The 18,960-nt window shown below is 61.1% G+C and overlaps 1 protein-coding gene across 1 annotated transcript; it reads right to left on the minus strand.

Moving 5' to 3' along the window:
• Positions 1–497: 497 nt before the first annotated feature.
• Positions 498–12,302, minus strand: CAPN10 (calpain 10; the record flags this gene model as incomplete). Its single annotated transcript, XM_079709631.1, has 12 exons — positions 498–848; positions 1,146–1,191; positions 1,462–1,661; positions 3,251–3,506; positions 3,592–3,794; positions 4,559–4,779; positions 5,047–5,213; positions 5,736–5,877; positions 7,403–7,620; positions 8,408–8,604; positions 9,742–9,873; positions 12,177–12,302. The coding sequence occupies 12 exons, from the start codon at positions 12,300–12,302 to the stop codon at positions 819–821; spliced, it is 1,938 nt and encodes a 645-aa protein (XP_079565757.1). The 3' UTR covers positions 498–818.
• Positions 12,303–18,960: the final 6,658 nt, after the last annotated feature.

Raw genomic sequence — 18,960 nt, forward strand, 5'->3', positions numbered from 1 at the left:
CACGGTGTTGAAGTCAGAGGAGCAAGATGGGGCAGGAGAGAAACCAGGCCAAGATCGGGGCACCAGAAACGGTTAGGGTTGAGGGGTCCAGGGGTCAGAGGCCTGCGGGCTATCCCCTTCCAAGTCAAGAGCAAAGGACCTCATCCTGCACCTCCTAGAAGGAAGCAGGAGGCTGCTGGGCACTGGCAGCAGCATTTGCACCAGAGCCCGTCGGCTGGTAGACCAGATGACTAGAAGGCAGCCAGATGGGGGGCCCAGCGTGGACGGGGAGTCAATGGCACTGTGCTGCTTTGGCCACTCGTGGACTGCCGTGTGCTGCCCTCCACTTGTCCCTTCTCACTACCCACCTCCTCCTTCCCTACACCAGCCCTGCCCCTCTCGGGCCACCTGGTCACCCACCTTGTCTCCGCAGCCGGGCGGGAGCCCGTCACCTGCTCCCCCAGTGACAGCCAATGAAGCTGGCTGCCTGAACCAGGACCCAGCCGGAAGCTGCTCAGTGCTAATGTTTATTTATAAAGTTACATCCTAAAAACGTTTCTAATAAATAGTTTTAAACAAGATCTGTCCCGATGCGCCGTAAGGCCTTTCTCCGGGGCCAAGGAGACAGGGCGTGGAGGATTTCAGGGAGGCTCTGTTGGCTCAGCGGCGTGGAACGAAGGGGCCCACCCTGAGTTTTTCTTGCCCTTCCTGCAGCACCTGCCGGGACGGGGGCTCTTTGCCAGGACCCGCTCAGGCCCAGCCGCCGCGGCCCTGGCGTGTGGGCCACTGGGAGCCCCTCAGACCCCTGGTCACCGGAGCCGACACGCAGGGTCACCCGGTTAGGCTTTCATCACTGCCACGAAGGAGGCCTGCGGGAGGAGATGGCGAGGGCTGGCGGCACTGCCCTGGTTGGAGGGGTGAAGGCCCTCCCTCACGTCCTCTGGGGGCTGTCACTGCAGCCCCAGCTTCTGGGCCCCGAGAAGCTCTGCCTGGGGCTCTCAGGGGAAGAGACCAGGGCACCTCGTGTCCCAGGGCACCTCGTGTCCCAGGGCACAGCCCAGCCTTCAGGGTGGCCGCTGGGAGGAGCTAGGTGGGGGAATTAAGACCCAGGGCACTAGGAGGCCCCAAAGCAGAGTGAGCTGGGCCCTCTCAGGCCCCATACGTACCTCCTTGAGAAGCTGCCCCAGCATCTCCTGGCTGTGAATGGAGCGCCTGTGGGAGAAGACACCGCTGTCACCCCTCTGGGTCCCTCCCCACGCACTTGGAGAGGCAGCCACGCTCCAGGCCCGTCTGCTCTCTAGATGGCGCACTCTCCTCCCACAGGCCTCTGGGCTCTGCCAGGACAGTGAGAGCTGGGGTGTGTGGGGCAGGCGGGAGAGAACCAGGGGCACTAAGATGCTGAGGACCACGGCCCCCCGACCGACACACACACACACACACACACACACACACACACACACACACACAGCCCCGGTGCCCCACCTGTCTATTCTGGTCTCTACGGTCACTGTGAAGGCCCCCTCTGTGTCCGGCTGGTAGGTGGAGGGCACGATCCAATAGGTCCCCTCGGACAGGTGGCAGAGCCGGCTGACCTCCTGGGCGTAGCAGTGCGGCACACAGCTCAGCAGAGGCTCCTGGAGCAGCAAGGAGGGCGCATCCTGGCCCCCGCCGTCCGCTGGGACCTGGGGGAGGCCCGGGCTCAGACCGGACGGCCTGCCCGTGGGCGGACCAAATCGGCTGTGCCCGCCAGGACGGCGAAGGCAAGTCCCCTATCTCAGCCTTGGCCTCGCTCCCTTCCCAGGCAGCACCGCCCTGGGCTGGGAGCAGCCCAGTGCAGTCTGCTTGGACCCCGTCACACATGCCAGGCCCCCGAAGCTGGACTTGCCGCTCACCGGGCCCCCACCACCCGAGGGCCCCAGCCTGGGGATCAGCAGAAGAAGGCCCGCCCTCATGTCCTCCGGGGGCTGTCACTGCAGCCCCAGCTTCTGGGCCCCGAGAAGCTCTGCCTGGGGCTCTCAGGGGAAGAGACCAGGGCACCTCGTGTCTCAGGGCACAGCCCAGCCTTCAGGGGGGCCGCCGGGAGGAGCTAGGAGGGGGAATTAAGACTCAGGGCACCCAGGCCCCCACTGCACAAGCCCCTGCCCTGGGACTCATCTCTTTGGCCCTGGCACCGGCACTTTTTCGAAGCGCGGGGGGGTGCCCCAGGGTGGCCTGCGGTGGAGCGAGGCTCCAGAGTGCGTCCTCAGCCGTTGGGATCCTGAGGGCACAGAACCTTCCCAGAGAAGAGCCAAACCTCCCCTCCCCCAGGTCGTCTGTACCGCAGGCTAAGCGTGCCCAGCCCCAGGACGGGCCCCTGATGGCATAGCTCCGGGCCATCCTCCAGCCCATGCCCTCCTCGGGCACCTGCTGCTGCCCAAGCCCATCCTGAAGCGGGGTCCCCAGGAGGAGCAGGGGAACCACACTGTCACCGTGGGATCTGGGTTTGCGACCTCGGACCTCTGGCACTTCACCTCCCCGCTTCCTCCAGCTACATGTGCGCTAGGTGCATCCTGCTCACGTGCCAGGAGAGGAAGGGCAGACTGAGGCCGGGGAAGGCGCTCGGGGCGGCGTTTGTGACTCCCTGGTGCTCGCCTGGCCTCCACTGTCTCCTGCCACCCGTAGGTAGAGCTTCAGGCCCACGTGAGCCCGGGGGGCAGCCTCTCCTCTGCGGGGACAACCGGCACACTCCTCCGAGCTCCCGAAGGCCGCCCCCCACTCCTACTGCCTGGGACTCGGCCCCGCACCTCGGCCTCGCTCTCAGCTCCTACCCCCAGCTCTGTCTTCTCTTTCTGATCTGAAGACCCTCACTCGGTGGCGCAACCGTCCATCGCGTCTCAGCGGGCGTGGGCCTCCCCTCCGTCCCTTTCCTGCTGGTCCCCAGAGCCCAGGCCCTCGCTGGTTCCAGACTCAGGCATGCGATTTGGGGTGGGAAGGATTCACGCGGCTTCAGGGGGCTCCTGCTGGACAACGGCACCCTCTGCGCCCTGGCGGGCCTCCCGGCTGGAGGTGCAGTGCTGGGGGCAGCTTAGGACACAAGTGTCCAGCTCTTCTGAGCCCGGGCGAGTGGACGAGGGGCTGCCTGAGCTGAGCTGTGACCCCCAGTGAGCTATGGACTTTAGGAAACCTAGAAATGAGTCTTGCGTGTGACTGGATGACGTGGACAGACCCCGGGGGGCCTCTCTCCCCGACCCTGGCTCACCCCACCCGGACGCCCGGGAGCAGGGGCGCCTACCTGGAAGATGTGGAAGCCGATGGGGAGGCCCTCGTGGTCACGGCAGTGCTGGCGCAGGGTGATGCGGACGCAGCGGGGGCCTGCGCCCTCCGGCACCAAGAGGGGGAAGCGGGGGTTGGTGGGGTAGGAGGCAAAGTTCCGGCTGCCCCCCGCCGTCCGGCCGACTCTCCAGGAGCCCCGCAGCCTCACGGTCTCCCACTCGCCCACGGGCAGGGTCTCCCGGGGGGCAGTGCTCTGGGCTGCCGGCTGGATGGCGCTGCCGGGGAGACAAGCACAGGAGGCAGCCGTGGCGCAAACGCACGCGGCCCTGCCCCAGTCCCTGGCCCGCCCGCCGCCCTCACCTGAGGGAGACTCTCCCACTGGAGAAGACCCGGAGCAGGAACCGCCCTGGCATGTCCTTCAGGAAGGTGCTGGGCACGGCCAGGTAGTAGCCCGGAGCGAGCTCACAGCGCAGGTGGACCTCGCGGTCGTATGCGTGGCACGCGGTGCCCGCCACAGGGGGCACGGACAGGGTCCTGGGCAGGCTGACCCGCCGCTTCTCCACCTGCAGGGGAGGCCCGCGTGCACCCGTCACAGAAGGGCCCCGCTCGAAGCACCCAGGCCTACAGGTCCCCCCAACCCCGGTGAACCCAGGGCTTCCCCTCAGCCCTGGGGTCAGCGGCTCCGTCCCACACGGGAGCCTGCAAGTCCTCCTGCTCTGGGAGGAAACAGACAAATCCAGACAGGGCTGCGCCTGCAAAGGCAGGTGGCTGATGCAACCTGGGGACTGCCAAGCAAACGGCTTGCCAGCAGTTTCTGCACGAGGAAAGCAACGCCAGGCAGGCCGTGGCCGCACAGGGACGGGGAACAGTGCGATGTGAGTTGTCAGACCCCGTCAGGACATACAGGGTTAAAAACCAAGCGACTGGGCAAGCCAACAGGCAGCGCGGTCCTCTGTCGGCCACCCTCCTGTCCCCTCGGTCTCCATCAGGAGCCACAGACCTACCCTCAGACAACCTACGAGAGCACAACAGCCCCATCCCCGTTTTGTAGGGAGGGGACCGAGGGAGGTCCCGGGCTGCCCCCGGCAGCTCTCCTAACACCTCTGCCAGCTCTGCTAACGGCTGCTTCTGTGTAGCTTGCCTTTGGTCAAAGGGTACACCCTGGGCCAGGCGGAGGGAGGTGAGTCCTGTGGACTCAGATCCGAGCGGGGTCTGTGGGAGGACAGCCGGCGGGGCCGAGGGGCACGGCAGGGGCTCCCGGGGCTCAGGCCTCCTCACCCCTGTGCCTGCATCCCACAGAGCGGGGTGCCAGGCCCGGGCGGGTTACCTTCCAGATGTGCAGGCCCACGGCCTGGTAGTCCCTGCCTGGGTGGCCCGCCGTGCGCAGCTGTGGTCTCTGCAGGACGGCCATGTATACCTCGCTGGGTTCGCAGACCCGCAGCCAGAACTTGGGGTTGCTGGGGAAGCCACTGTTGTTCCGGCAGCCTCCCGCCGACTGGCCCTTGACCCAGGCCCCGGGCAGCTCCTGAGTGTGGCACAGCGCCCTACCTGGGCGGGGACCCCCACGTCAGCTGCAGGGACAGGGTCCCCCTCACGCCCCCTGCACTAGCAGGGGCCCCCCACCCTGCCACCTGTCCCCTCAGGGCAGGTGGGGATGCGACCATCGCTCCGCCCTGAAGAGAAGCCAAGGGGCAAGAGGGGTGCCCAGGCGCCCCGCGGTGGGACGCGGTGCCTGCTCACCCCGACTTCAGAGGCCGGTCCGTCCGGGCCACTGCGGCCCCACGAGGGCTCCCCCGGGGCGCAGGCCTCCCCTACCTGAGTGGAGGCTCTGCAGGTGGCCAGCCTCCGTGACAGGGAAGCCGATGGTGAGCTCGTCGAACTCCCGCAGGAACTCGTCCTCCTCCACCCAGAACTCCCCGTCCTGGAGCTGCGACAGCAACTCAGACTGGGCCACCGACTCCACCCGGCTCCACCCTTCACCCCTGGAAGGAACCTCCCTTCAGCCGAGGCCTCCCGCCTGAGAGCCACAGCAGCGCCCAAGCAGCAGGGCGGGAGGCGCCCCTGCCGGGCTGAGTGGATGACAGGGCGGCGTGGGGTGCTGGTCCCGCTCTGCGACCCTGGGCCGGGGAAGGGGAGCGGTCCCGGGCCAGGTCTCGAAGCTGAGCTGAGGACTGGGCGCGGGCGTTCTGTGGGTCTCTGTCACCCGCAGCCCAGCAGGGCACCCGCCAGTCCGTGGGTGCCCTCAGGACAGGCCCCGACCGCCCCGGGTCGCCTGGGTCGCAGGGCCCAGCGCTAAGCCGGCCTCAACAGGCCATCTGGGGCCGAGCACAGAGCACGGTGGCCCACGAGCAGGAGAGCAACCAAACCCTGTCCTGACCACGGCCCGGCCTCGGACACCAGGCGCGCATGCCGTCAAGGCGGCTCTAGGCTGCCCCTCGGGCCCCACACCCCTCCCCCAGCAAGACCAGCACGATGACCCAGAGTGCACCCTCGCCCGCACTCACCCCTCTCTCCAGGGCCCCTGCCAACACCGCCGGCCCCAGGGGTTCTGAATCCGCAGCAGCAGGATGCTCTGACCAGCCTGACCCTGGAGCTCTTGCAGGTCCGAGACAATGAAAGCATGAAACTCCCCCAGCGCCCTGGTACCTGGGTGAGGAACAGCCAGGAAGTCCTCAAACCGAGCAGACGCACAGGTCCGCCTCCTTCCGTGGGACGCCCCAGACCACCCAACTGCGGCTGCACAGGCACCCGGGTCCCCGCGGGCCACCAGGGGCTCCTTTCCTGACCGCTGCAGACAAGTCGGCTCACGAGTGGCCTTATGCAGCGTGAGTCACAGTGAAGGACCTGGGTTTAGACTCTGGCTCGGCTGCCACCAGGCCTGACAAGTCATTCCCTTCTCTGGGCCTCGGTCCTCGCTGATGATGAGGGAGGTTCTCAAAAGGGCTGCTCCCAGCACTGTCACGGGCGGGTCTGTGACGCCAGAAACTAGAGAAACCTCTTCTCGGCGAGGCCTGCTAAGGTGTCAGGGGTGTCAGGTAGTGTCTGAGCAGAAACCGGTGGGGAAGGCTGGAGGCCAGCGGGAGACCCTCCACCCGGCCAGAGGCCTTGGGACAGACAGGCGCAGAAGTGGAGGGGCCAAGCAGAGACTGGTGGGAGGGCGGGTGGTGGTCCAGACCACCCTGGAGCTGCCACTCTGGGGGTCCCGCCCACGTCCCCAGCCCCCTGCCACTTCGGTGGGCTCCAGCTGCTCTCCCTCTTTGCCTGGGGGTTCCCCCAAAGCCTGAAGTGCCTAGAATTAGCCCTACCCCACCCTGGGGGCAGCTGATGCTATACAGGCCACCCTCTGCGGCAGTGTCTCGCACAGCGTCCCAGCACAGCACTCTGTGGGCTCCCCCCACCCCCAAAGTGTGCTTCCCCAACCCCATCCTGAGGCCTGCAGGTGGGCAAACCAGACCGGGGATGTGCTAACCCTCACGCACGTGCCGGGCAGCGTAACAGTCAACACATGGCAGTTTACTTTGATGTTCTTATTCTTCGGACAAAAATCCCATTAGGAAAATAATCCTAGATATGAAAACAATTGTGCATAAAGATGTCCACTGCGACGTTATTTATAATAGCATAAAATGGGAAAGACCTTCAATACGCAACATCAAGGGAAGGGTTAAGAACAGCGCAGCAGATACACTAATAACATAAAACATTGACAAAGTTTACACAGCGAATGGTATATAATATAGAATATAAAACATATACATCTTTTTGAAAAAAAAAAACTGAGAAAGGGGACTAAAAAGTCAAAAGTAGTCAAGTCTGAGTGATTTTTTTCTTTCAACGGATTTCTTTCAATGAGCAGATATATTACTAAAGTGAAAACCTGAGTGTCGATTTTGCCAGGTTACCAGCTGGGCCAGAGATGGTGCCACCACCTGGTTCCCAGTGACCCCAATAGAGGCTCCCGTCTCCCCATAGGGGTAAGCCCTGGTCAAGGGAAAAGGGGACACTTCCCTCCAGAGAAGGACGGTCAGTAGGGAAGGTCACACACTCAGACACCAGTTCCAAAGGTCCTGCTTTCCACTGAGCCCATATAGGACCACAGTAAAAAGCTCCGTACAGGAGGAGAAGGCTCAGGTGTGCAGGCCCGCCAGGCCGCTGCCCGCTCCCGCCCTACCTGTTCTGGGGCTGAGCACCGAGCAGCTCAGCAGACAGCGGTCCTTCAGGCCGAGCAGCTGCCGACAAGTCCTACGTTCCGTGCCCCTGGGCCTGTCCTGCTGGCCGCTGGTTCCTGCCATGTCCTTCAGGTTCCACCTTTCGGCCAGGCCACCAGTGAGGTCCACCAGGGCGTCAGCCACCTGTCCCGCCCACAGGTGCTCATAGGACCCGTAGACCCTGGGGAGACAGCCAGGAGGGCGTGAGGCTCCGGCACCAGGCCCCCTGCCCCTCTCCTGTCCCCTGTGGTCTGCCTTCTACCCACCTCAATCGCCTCTCTTTCCTCCCCTCTTTCGCTCCCACCCTGTCCTCACCAAGTCCAGACACAAGCTCGCCTCCAAGGCCATAAGGGACAGCACCCCGCAGTGCCCTGCGGCCTCTGCCCCTGTGGGGCACCAGCGGGAGGCGGGCACAGAGGCTGTGAGCTCCCACTCCTGCGTCTCTCATGATCAAGGGCCTCGGCCCCGCCAGCGGCAGCAGTGGAGGACCCCCTCCCACCGCGGAGGCCTGCCTACCGGCCCAGCGCCTTTCAGCGCGGCCATCAGCACACTCGGGAGGAAGTCCTTGGTCTCAGGACTACGATAAACGAGCATATGGTACCTCGGTGGCCTCATTCCTTCCCAGCAACCTGCACAGAGGCCGCCTGTCCCCAGTGGTGACACAGATAGACGGAGACATTTCTCTCGCTTGTGTTTGAGGAAAGAGAGAGGAAAACACACACCCTCTTTCTGGAGGCGAGGCCTTCATACCCGACTTTGAAATGAGGGCAGGGAAAGAGGGAGTGGGCAGAGGGGAGAGCAAACCTCAGGCCAAGCCTCAGAGTTTCTGTCTCTGGACGGGTCGCCCCACCCAGGACTGGCCACCAGGCCCTAGCTGCTGACAAGGACGCTACAGCCCAGGGCGAGCAGATGTGCTTCCAGGGCCCCCAGCCCGCCTGGCCCGGCCCCTCCACCCCCAGCATGCGTACTTGGCGTAGACCTTCTCCAGTAAGGGAAGCCAGAACACATCCTCCCTCTGGCACCGGGAGAAGCAGAGTCTCCCTGCAAGACAAGGCAGACGGTCATCTATGGTCACCTCCACCCAGCGTCCAAACTGCCAAACTCGACAGGTGAAGGAGCCGCGGTACGTCTGGTCGAGCCAGCTCGGCTGTCCCGGAGGAAAGACCTGCCGCGCGTGGGGAGAGGCAAAAGGAGATGGTGAGAGAAGCCACCACGCGGCGCGCTCCCAGCATCCCGAGCAGAGCGTGACCGTGCGGAACGGCACCCTCCCGTCACGCACAGGATTCCACCTCCCCCGACGCCTGGCTGGCAGTGCTTCTGCAAAAGCTGCTCACTGGACAGAAGACTAATAGACCTTTCAATAAAAGATGCTAGGGCCACACTGAGCGAGCCGACTGTCTCCCAGAGGTCAAAGTTGACCATTATGTCCTAGTGTCCCCAATAAGCACGTGACCTGAATCCAAAACAAATGTGACTTTTATAGGCCTGAGTGACCCAGTTCTCGACAGAGTGGCTGGTGGCAGGTCACCACAGGCACAGCGACCCCCTGGCTGGAGCCGGGGACCTCAGAAACTCTGACAGTGCCTGGCCCGCTGTTCACTGCTGGGTTTGTGGTTCTGGCCTGATGCTGAGAGACAGAACGGGCTCTGGACCCAGACGGCCTCGTTTGGGCCTGGCTCTGCCCCTTCCTAGCTGGAAACATGACAGTGGTTTTAGTGCCCTCGTTTGTAAGAAAGGGTCAAAGCCAGCAAGGCCTGTGAGAATGAAAGCGAGCAACTGGGGTGGGCTTAGCACAGGGCCTGGGACATGGGAGCAGCTCGGAAAGGGGTCACCACCGTCAACACTGTTGCCTGTATTGGTGACACTTAGCGAGGCCGTGAGGGCTCCTGGGGAAGGAGTCTGACAGGCCTTCTATAACTGTGGTACCAGCTTAGCATCGGAAACAGTTTTAATCACCTTTTGCCAATTTATATTCAAAACCTGTTAAAAAAAAAAGCAACCGCAACTAGCTAGGAAGCTTACTCCAAAGCAGCATAGGACTTCTCAGCCAACCCTTTCCTACCCTGGGCTGGCATGTTTGTCTTTTTATTCCAAATGCCTGCCTGACCCAGGGCTCAGGAGATGGCAGAGCAGGGCAGAAAGCATCCCTGCTGGCCCCTGCGGGAGGGGGTCACTGCTTCTGCGCCTCGGAGCCCCCGAGGGCCGAGCCCCACAGAGCAAGAGCTTGGCTGCCTCCTGCTTCCTTCCAATGCGGGCAGACAGGAAGCAAGGGTCGGAGAAGAAGCCGCACTGTGGCAAACACCTGGTCCAGGAGGTGCTGGCTCTTCTGCAGGGCGGCGCAGGCGCACAGGAACCAGCAGTCCCCTAGCAGCCCTTGCTTCACCTGTCCTTCCTGAGCGCGATCTGCAAACAGCTGGGGCGTGGCGCAGATTTCCTGAAATAAAGAAAATCGTCCAGAATTACTTCATGCCTGTGGCTAGCTTTAAGACTAAGAACACAGGATCTATGTGAGAGGGGCTGGGGAGGAGCTTTTTCTGGTCATCCACATTGCCTAAGAGGGGACGGGAAGCAGCTGGCTTCTTGCAGCCAGTATCCGTCAGCCCCTCCTGGCTTCAGATCATCGCATCCAACTTAGATTCTGGGGTCCCTGTCTCTGTCCACCTTCCTTAATTGGCAAAACTCCCAACTCTGGATGAATCCTACCCCGCCTTTCGTAAAACAGTGCAATGTTGGTCTAGAAAACAGTTTCACTTTAAATTCATAAAGGCAAGTCTCAAGTGGGTCCTCTATACTGTTTCTCTAAAAGGCTCAATTTTCTACACCCTAGACTAGTTTACTCCTTCTCCTTCCTCCTTCTCTTCTCAAAACACCCTCGTCCCTCAGAGCGGATGGCCTCACCTGACGCTCCATCAGACCCCCCGACCCGACCCCGTTCCTGCCCTCAGTATCTGATCGCTCCCGCGATCCCCGCCTCCTTCCTTCTCTGCAGGCAGGATCCCACCAGCGTAAGGCATGGGAGAGGACGTCTCCTCTTCTCTAAGATGCTGTCCCTGGGCACTATTTCCCCTCTAGGCCCCTCACTGACCGACTTCTCAAAAGAGCTGCTGCCCTACTTCCTCCCTCCGGCTTCTTGCCACATCTCGTTGCTTCGGAGCCAGCCATGCCCCCAAAACCGCTTTCATGAATGTCACCTCCGTGTCGTCACCTCCAACGGCCATCCCCTGTCCTTGTCTTTCCCAACACTCGGCAGCATCAGAGCAGTGGCTGCCCCCGCCCCCAGCAGTCCCCTCCTGGCTTCCATGATTCCAAGGGCTTCTGGCTGTCCTTTCCCCTCACTGCCTGCCACTTCTCAAGTCTACCTGTCAAGGCACCTGCGGTTCCTCAAGGCTCGGTTCCAAGCTGCCTCTTCTTCTCTGCCCGTACTTTCTCCTGAGGTACCCTTCCAGACCCTGGACAGTGAGCCACCTGTTACAGTCCCAGCTCCCAGGGGAGCATCTATAGCCCAGGTCTTCCTGAGCTCCCGACTCTCATATCCACTTGCCTACTGTCAGCTCCGCTTGAACCTGTGAGAGCAAAACCCAAGCCTACATTTCCACCCCTAGCTCTCCCCCACGTCCCAGTTTCCCCAGCACATCAGCCGGGACCATCATCCCCCCAGGTGCTCAGGCTAGAAATCTGGAAGTCATTCTTGGTCGCTCTTTCATCCTCACCATCTACTGCCAATCGGTCACTAAGACCTATCAATCCCCCCTCCAAAATCTCTCTCAAATCCATCCACTCCAAAGCCCCATCCCAATGGCTGTCACACTAATCTGAGCTCCTTCATCTTTCTCCAGGACCACTGCAATGGCCACCTGCATTCTTGCCCCAACAATCCATTTCACACCTGGCAGTAAGAGTGAGCTTCTTAAAACATAAATCAAATCGAATCACTCCTCTACTAAAAACATTCTAATGGCCTCCCATTGTCCCTAAAATCCACCCCCCCCACACACTTTTTTTTTAACCCAAATTCTATCGGCATGGCCGATCAGGCTCTTTGGCCCTTGGCACCTCCATGCCCAACAGGCCCTCTCAGTGTTGCCCACGGAAAGCACCTCAACAGCCAGAGCCAGGTCTGGCCTTCTTCCAGGGCTGGTGCACGCAGATGTCCCCACTAAGACTGCATACACTCAGGGAGAGACTGTTCCTTGGACAGTCTTATTCAGCGGATACACCGTTTCTAAAGATATCAGCATAGCACTAGGCCAGAGCATCCCTCTAAACTGCCACCTTAAAATAATTACATCTGAAAGTTCAAGTGCACGAGGTCCAAGACAGGAACGTGCAGAGCAAAACGGCTTTGCTTTGTAGGCTCAGCCTGGCCCTTCCAGAACACCATGAGAAACAGAACGAGACCGCTTGTGGCCAGAAGAGCCATGCAGACTAGAAGCTCTTCAAAGCAGACGCAAGTGGGGCTGAGTTTGCGTCTGTTAAAACGCCCCTCTCGCTGTGCCTTGAATCTCCTATTGAAGGGAGCTCTCGCAGGTAGGGGCCGCAAACTCGGGTCCAGCACACCGCGAGTGGGCTGGGGAGGGGGCCTGGGAGCCCACTCAGGAGGACAGCGGCGGTAGACCCTGCCGACCGCCGTGCACCCAGCCCCGGCTAACCCCGGCCGCCGCGCTCGCACCCCTGCAGGAAGGAACGCCTGGAGGCCTGGCGCGAGACCCGTGAGACCCGCGCGCCCCCCTGCCCCACCTGGGGCCGCCTCCACGTGATTTCCTCCCGGAACTGCGCCAGCGGCGTGGAGAAGGTGGAGAAGAGTGAGGAGTCCGAGGCCGGGAAGGCAGCGTCCCGGAAGAGCTCCCTGGCCGGCACCCGCATCTTGGGCACCCCGAGCTCCCATCTGCTGCCCGCGCCCCGGTGCCGAGCGCAGCCGAGGAGGCGCGCAGCCCCGGAGGGAGCGCGAACCTGCCGCGGCCCCGCCTGCCTCGCGCCTCCCCCGTCCGGCCCGGCCCCCCAGCCCCGCTGGACCCACAGTACCACCCAGCCCCGGTGCCCGCCCGCTCCGTCGCCCCGGTAACCGTCGATCTAGGCTGCAGCCAACCAGGCGCGTAGCCCCTGATCACATGACAGAACGGCCCAATCCCACTTGAGCGTTGGGAAGTCCGCGCCAGATTCCCAGCCCCTCAGGGGGCGTGGCTCTCGATCTAGGCTCCAGTAAAGCCGGTTAGTCGCCTTGGCTGCACTTCTCTTTCCACGGCCGGGGGGCTCGGGGGTATCTCAGCCGAGACTCACATCTGGGAGGCCGGCAGAGTCTTGTCCTCGGGCCGGTGTGGTTCGGGTCGGGGCGTCGGGACTACCTCCTGAGGCTGAAGGGACCAGAGAGGCAGTCTCGGCCGAGGTCGGGCCACGAACTACAGGTCCCAGCATGCCGCGCTGCCTCCAGAATGCACTTCTTCCGGCGGGGACGGTGGGTCCGGCCACCTGGTGTCGGGAGAGCCAATGAGAGACGCGGGAAGGGGAGCCGTGGGCCGTCAGGGACCGTGGGGTGTCCGGCACTGTTGTGGTTGTGTGCTGGGGTCCTGGGGAATGTTACGGCCCCGGAAGGGCCTTCCCAGGCCTGGGAGGCTGCCTCAGGGCAGGCTGGGATCAGACGCGCTAGATCCTGAGCCGGGCAGGCGATGAGGGTGGAGCATCCTCCTGGTCCCCAGATGGCCGGGCATCTGGTCCTGGTGGGCTGGACAGTGGCCCACTGGTGTTGCGGTTATAGCTCATGGCCGCTCAGTGCTGCGGGTTGGTGAGGGCAGTGACTTAAGGATCTGCTCAAGGATTCACCTTTGCTGCAGGAACCTGCCCTTCCCCGTCCCCATTCCCAGGAAGGCAGGCAGGCAGCCAACCAGAGGCTTATTCTCTGACTGCCTCTCCAAGCCTGCTTCACTGTGGCTGGAGCCTTCACAGAGGGCCGCACAGGGGAGGAGATGGGGTGGGGTGGGGCATAATCCTTCTAGGACAGCTCTCTGATACCTGCTAGAGCTTCTCAGATTTTGTATCCCCAGGCCGCTTTTGCCCAGCCTCCCAGATAGGAAGGGTGGTCAGATCGAAGCCCTTCTGCAATCCAATCCAAAAAGTCCCTACTGATGAGGAGAAACGGAGCCTGGTCCAAGAGCCCCTGCCCCGACCTTCTTGCTCCAGAGCCCCCGGTTGCTGTGACAGCTGCGGCTTCTCCCTCTGAGAGGCCCAGCAAGGCCTGCACGAGTAGCAGCTGCTAGTGGTGGCATGATACGGGCTATCTTGACCCCACCAGGCCCCAGACCCCTGGTTTGGAGGCCTAGGGTCCTCATCTCTGCTGAGGTTCTAGAGAAGGGAGTGACCTCATCGTCTGACATCTCTCTCTGGGATGCTTACTTCATGACCCTTCCCCCCCCCGTGGTGCTGACTCTCCCAGAAGATGTTTATGGCAGGCTGGAGGCTGCACCGTGGCTGGATGGAATCAGGAATGGCCTGGGCTCTGCTTCATGTGGGTGTCCTGAAGGACTAAGACAAACTTCCCTGACCTGGGGTGTTGGGTGACTGGTCTGCTCCAGGTAACACACTGGGGTGGTGAGCAGCGGGCTGGGGCCAGCCCAGGATCTGGACTCGAAGTGGGGGCCTCTGCTGTGCCACTTACCCAGGCTTGCAAGCTCTGGAGAGCAGGCAGTTTCCTGTGGGCATGTCGGTGTCCAGAGCTGGGCCCATGCCCAGAGAAGGGGCCAGGAGACAGTTGGTGCTGGGTAGGCAGCAGCCCAGGTCTGCAGTGTTGCTTTGTGACCAACACTGAGATGGCATGAAGGCAGCTCTCCTGTCGGCCTGCGGGCACAGCTCCTCCTGGGCCACACTTACCCCTACAAGCCCTGTGGTGCCATTCCCCACCTCTGGGTGCAGAGACGACCCCTTGGCCAATTAGCAGTAGTCCCCGCTCCCTGCTGGGCCCACTCCCCAGCCCTGTGCAGAGTGGAGCCTCTGGCTTGTGGGTATCAGGAGGCGTTGGAAGAAGCCTGGGGTGGAAAAATGAGGAGGTGTTCTGGGGGCAGCTGGTGCACAACCCCAGTCTCCACAACCACAGGTCCTGGGATGGGCAGTTATTTATAAAGTCTGATCTCAGGGCCCTCGCTGTAAGGCGGGAACAACAGCTCCATGTCATAGCGCTGTTTGACGGTTACAAGTGAGACATCGGGAGGCCCCGTGGAGCTGGAAGAAGGACTGGCCTCGGGCCCCTCAGGTTAGGAAGCTCTTGAGACATGTTCTCAGTTACACTGACGTGTCTGAATTGCAAGGCAGTTTCAGGCCCACAGAACAGTGAAGGCCACGTGCCACCCCAGGCAGCCCGAGATTGACTCGTGTCCCGGGCCTGCGGGCAGTGGGATGCCTGTCTCTCTGAGCAAGCCCTTCTCTCTGGGACTCTCCTCCTGAGGGGACGGGACAGGTGGGAGGTCCCCTATCTTAGCAAGGCCCTGGGCCCGTAGGACCAGCCTCCACCACGCACATCCCAGAGCTAACTCTGGCCTCTGAGCACTGAGAGACGGTGGGAGCACGGGTGTCCGCCCCAGCGGGGCCGGGAGGCATGCAGAGCAGTAGTCCAGGGCCCCCGAGCCAGGAGCACCCTGAAGTCACCTGAGCGAGAATCACCGGAAACCTGGCCCTGCTGGGCAGCTGTCCCAGCTGCTCTCTGGGCCCGTCTCCAACTGCAAAACCCACAGCGCAGAGGCCCTGGGGCGGGCTGAGGATTAAGTGAGAAACAAGGCTGGGCCTGGGCCGAGGGGCAGTCAGTGGGGGCCACAAATGTGGTTTCTCCGTGGGATGGTCTTAGCTGGGGTGGAGTGGGAGTGGGTCCTGGAAGCGTGGGTCTCTCCCCTGCCCGTCTAAAGGTTCCAGCTGAAGGAATCTCCCCAGGGAGGGCTGGAACAAGGCCATCTGTGTCTTTCCTGCAACCTGCAATCAGTTCAACAGAAGTGAGGAAGGTTCCGCCCCGAAGGGCTTGAAGGGTCAAATGCATTTGACAACGATGAGACGTGGAGTTTGTATGATCCTCACGCATCTCAGAGGTAGGTGTCACTGTCCCATTTTACGACAAAGAACCTGAACTTCAAAGGGAGGAGGTGGCAGCCCAGGACCCCACAGCTATATGTGGGACGGAGCCAGCATTCCGAGACCAGGCAGGCTTAGGTCGCTTTGCTTGCTGACAGAGGAATGGATTCTTTTGGGGGTGATGTTTTAGATTAAGTTTGGGGTTTTTTTAAACCTCATTGTTAAAAATAATACATGCTCCTTATAGGAATTTTCCCCCTTAATTACTGCTCCAAAATGGTCATGTGTTCTTAAATTTTACTTTGAACACAATACAGGTAATTTCTTCCTTGACTTCAGTCCTGAGTTAACCATATTTCCAAAGTGGGATATTTCCTGCACTGCGGGCACTGCATTCACTTCAGGTCGTGGAGTCTGTCCCTCTCTGCTTGCTCATGCGTTTTTTAACAAGGGAGGTTTATCTGGGCCTGGGTGGGTGGGTGGTAGCACTCTCAGCACCCTGCCCTGTGCCCGTTAGAGCCCCTAGCAGATGCTGGGCTAGCCCTGTGGGCAGCCTTGGCACACCCCATGTTCAGGGTCCTTGCCCTGCTCTTGGCCTTCACCCTCCCAGGGTCTGGTCAGTGATTATTTAGAGAGAAAGTGAAGAAAAAAAAAAATACAAACCCTTAACAGCTGACATCAGATTGCTCTTGGTGACAGGACAGCCTGTGTTAGCGTATGTGGGTTAGGGAGGCTGCCTGGGGCGTGGCAGCCTCAGGTGGCCCAGCCCTGCCGGGGAGGTCTGATGGTGGGTAGAGGGGGGCAGTGGCTAAGGAAAGGAGGCTGGAGTCCCGGATGTGTTGAGAGCAAGGATGCCTTGATCACTCTGAGCTTCTTTGTGCGGCCCAGTCTTTCCATGACCCCGGGTCTTGGGCGAATTCTACTGCTTCGCTTTTCCTGTGTCCTTTCTCTTCGTGAGGCCCTTTGCTGATGCTAGGAGTGCTCTTTGATGCTCCAAGCCGTGAGCCCCGTCTTCATTATGACCATTCTTCTCGGGTTGCATTTTTTTTAATTTAAAAAGTTGTCCCGGACTTCCCTGGTGGCGCAGTGGTTGAGAGTCCGCCTGCCGATGCAGGGGACACGGGTTCGTGTCCCGGTCCGGGAAGATCCCACGTGCCCCGGAGCGGCTGGGCCCGTGAGCCATGGCCGCTGAGCCTGCGCATCCGGAGCCTGTGCTCCGCAACGGGAGAGGCCACAAAAGTGAGAGGTCCATGTACCACAAAAAAAAAAAAAAAAAAAGTTGTCCCTTTAAGAAACTTCCAAGGTTTCTGACTGGTTCTTTTTCCTGACTCCCGGTCATCTCACAGGTGCCTATTCCTGTCTTAGGGTTTATTTCAAACCACCCCCACCCCGCCATTGTGTGGCTGAGACGTTAGTTGTGTTCTGATTACTTTGTTAGCCCTACTTCCCTGGAGGTCAGTTTGGGCCGGTGAGTGTTGGCCGTTGTGCACACGGTTGGTGCTCTCCTGGGTGGGTGCTTGACTGGGCCTTACCTTTACACCTGAAGTTCCACCCAAGGCATCTGGCCTGAGAGAGGGGTCTTACCCCCAGTAAGTCCCTGTAAGAGTGGGGGAGGGGAGATAAGTGCCCCCAAGGCGAGTCTGGACTGCACAGGACACAGCTTGAAGGACTCAAGATGCCCATACCTAGACTCCAGAGAGGCTCCAGGCAGCGCGGGGCTCTAAGCGCAAACCCTCACGTGTCAGCTCTCCACACGCCATCTCTCCTCGCTGCCCCGCCTTCCTTGGCCCCAGCAGATCCGACGCTCATGGCCACTCCCATCCCCATCCTGGACATCACCCACCTTGGCCCCATTCTCCTGCCTGACTGCTCCCCTCTCTGTCCCAAAAGTTCTGTCTCCCAGCACTGCCCTCAGCCCCTATGGTGGTCAGTACTGCCGCTGGCCGAAACTCCCCACCTCCATGCACGTGGCAGGAGTGGACAGACGGGGCGCGTGGCCCCAGCGCGTCTGACTGCTGGTGTGAGCCCCTTCACAGCCCCACCTCTGGCGAGGTGCTTTCGTCCATCAGCATGGGTCCTTGAGGAACAAGAGACAGGAAGCCCACACCCCCGCCTGGCCTGAGGCAGACACGAGGCACGAGTGAGAGAGAAAACTTTGTCATTCAAAACACTGGTATTTTAGGGACTTCCCTGGTGGTGCAGTGGTTAAGAATCCACCTGCCAACGCAGGGGACATGGGTTTGAGCCCTGGTCCGGGAAGATCCCACATGCCGCGGAGCAACTAAGCCCGTGCGCCACACTACTGAAGCCCACGCACCTAGAGCCCGTGCTCCGCAACAAGAGATGCCACCGCAATGAGAAGCCCGTGCACCGCAACGAAGAGTAGACCCCGCTCGTCGCAACTAGAGAAAGCCCACGTGCAGCAACAAAGACCCAACACAGCCAAAAATAAATAAATAAAAAATAAAATAAAATAAAACGTTGGTATTTTAGAGCTGTTTGTTGCCAGAACACAGACATTGGCCCCAGAATAGGTGTGAGGCTGTATCAGGACATAGGATGCAGGCTGGGGGCTGGCATGGGCCCATCACTGGAAGCTGTGGTATGTAGCCACAAAACATTTGGTAAAACTCAACCGTGACGACCCATGAGGCAAACGATGTCCAAAATAACTCACAGGTCTGGTGGAAGAGGTTGGGAAACCCTGGCAGCCTGTGTTGGTCACAGGCTGCGTTTGGCAAGACACCACGAGAGATAGGCTGAAAAAACATTCCCGGTTTGCAAGCTGGGAGGAAAAGGAATCGAGAAAGGCAGGAATGCAGGGACTCATGGGGTTGAGAGGCCACCTGCTCATCCCAGAGGGCAGATCAGAGTCAGGACAGTGTGGCAAGGACAACACCAAGGTGTGGGTGTGACTCCGGTGAGACTGTGGGGCTTGCTTCTGAGGCTTGCAAAGTCGGGCGAGGCCGGGGGTGGGGGAGCGAAGCAGGCGGCTCGGGTGTGGCTGCACGCCCACAGAGACCACGTCAGGACCTTGGGGGACCACAGTGCTTTTGAGAGTTGCACTGCCAAAGAAACCAGGAGGCTGGGACTAAAAAGTTTGTGACTAGAGACTAGAAAATGGCCTTGGTGGGGAAGAGGCCGAGGAAGCAGTTCAGCCCCTAAAGAGGGCTTGACAAATGCCACAATCAGGCGTGGCCAGTTAAGACAGGAGGAGGACGGATCCTTCCCAGGGCAGAGCCAAGGGCCACAGAGAACCCAGGACTGGGGGAGCCTGGCCCAGGATGGGGTCCCTGGCGGGCCTCTAACACTGCTATGGGGCGGGGGCTGCTGGCCCCCCGTGTTTCTCCCTCCGCAAGGGGTGTTGTTGCTGCCACCCTGTCCCTGTTCCCCGTGGGCGGGTGACTGGCCTTCCAGCTCACGAGTGGCTGGGCCAAGTGGAGCCCCACCGGGCCCTGGTGCTGGGACAGCCCCC

This window comes from Hyperoodon ampullatus, assembly GCF_949752795.1.
Source record: "Hyperoodon ampullatus genome assembly, chromosome: 8".
Classification (NCBI taxonomy): domain Eukaryota; kingdom Metazoa; phylum Chordata; class Mammalia; order Artiodactyla; family Ziphiidae; genus Hyperoodon; species Hyperoodon ampullatus.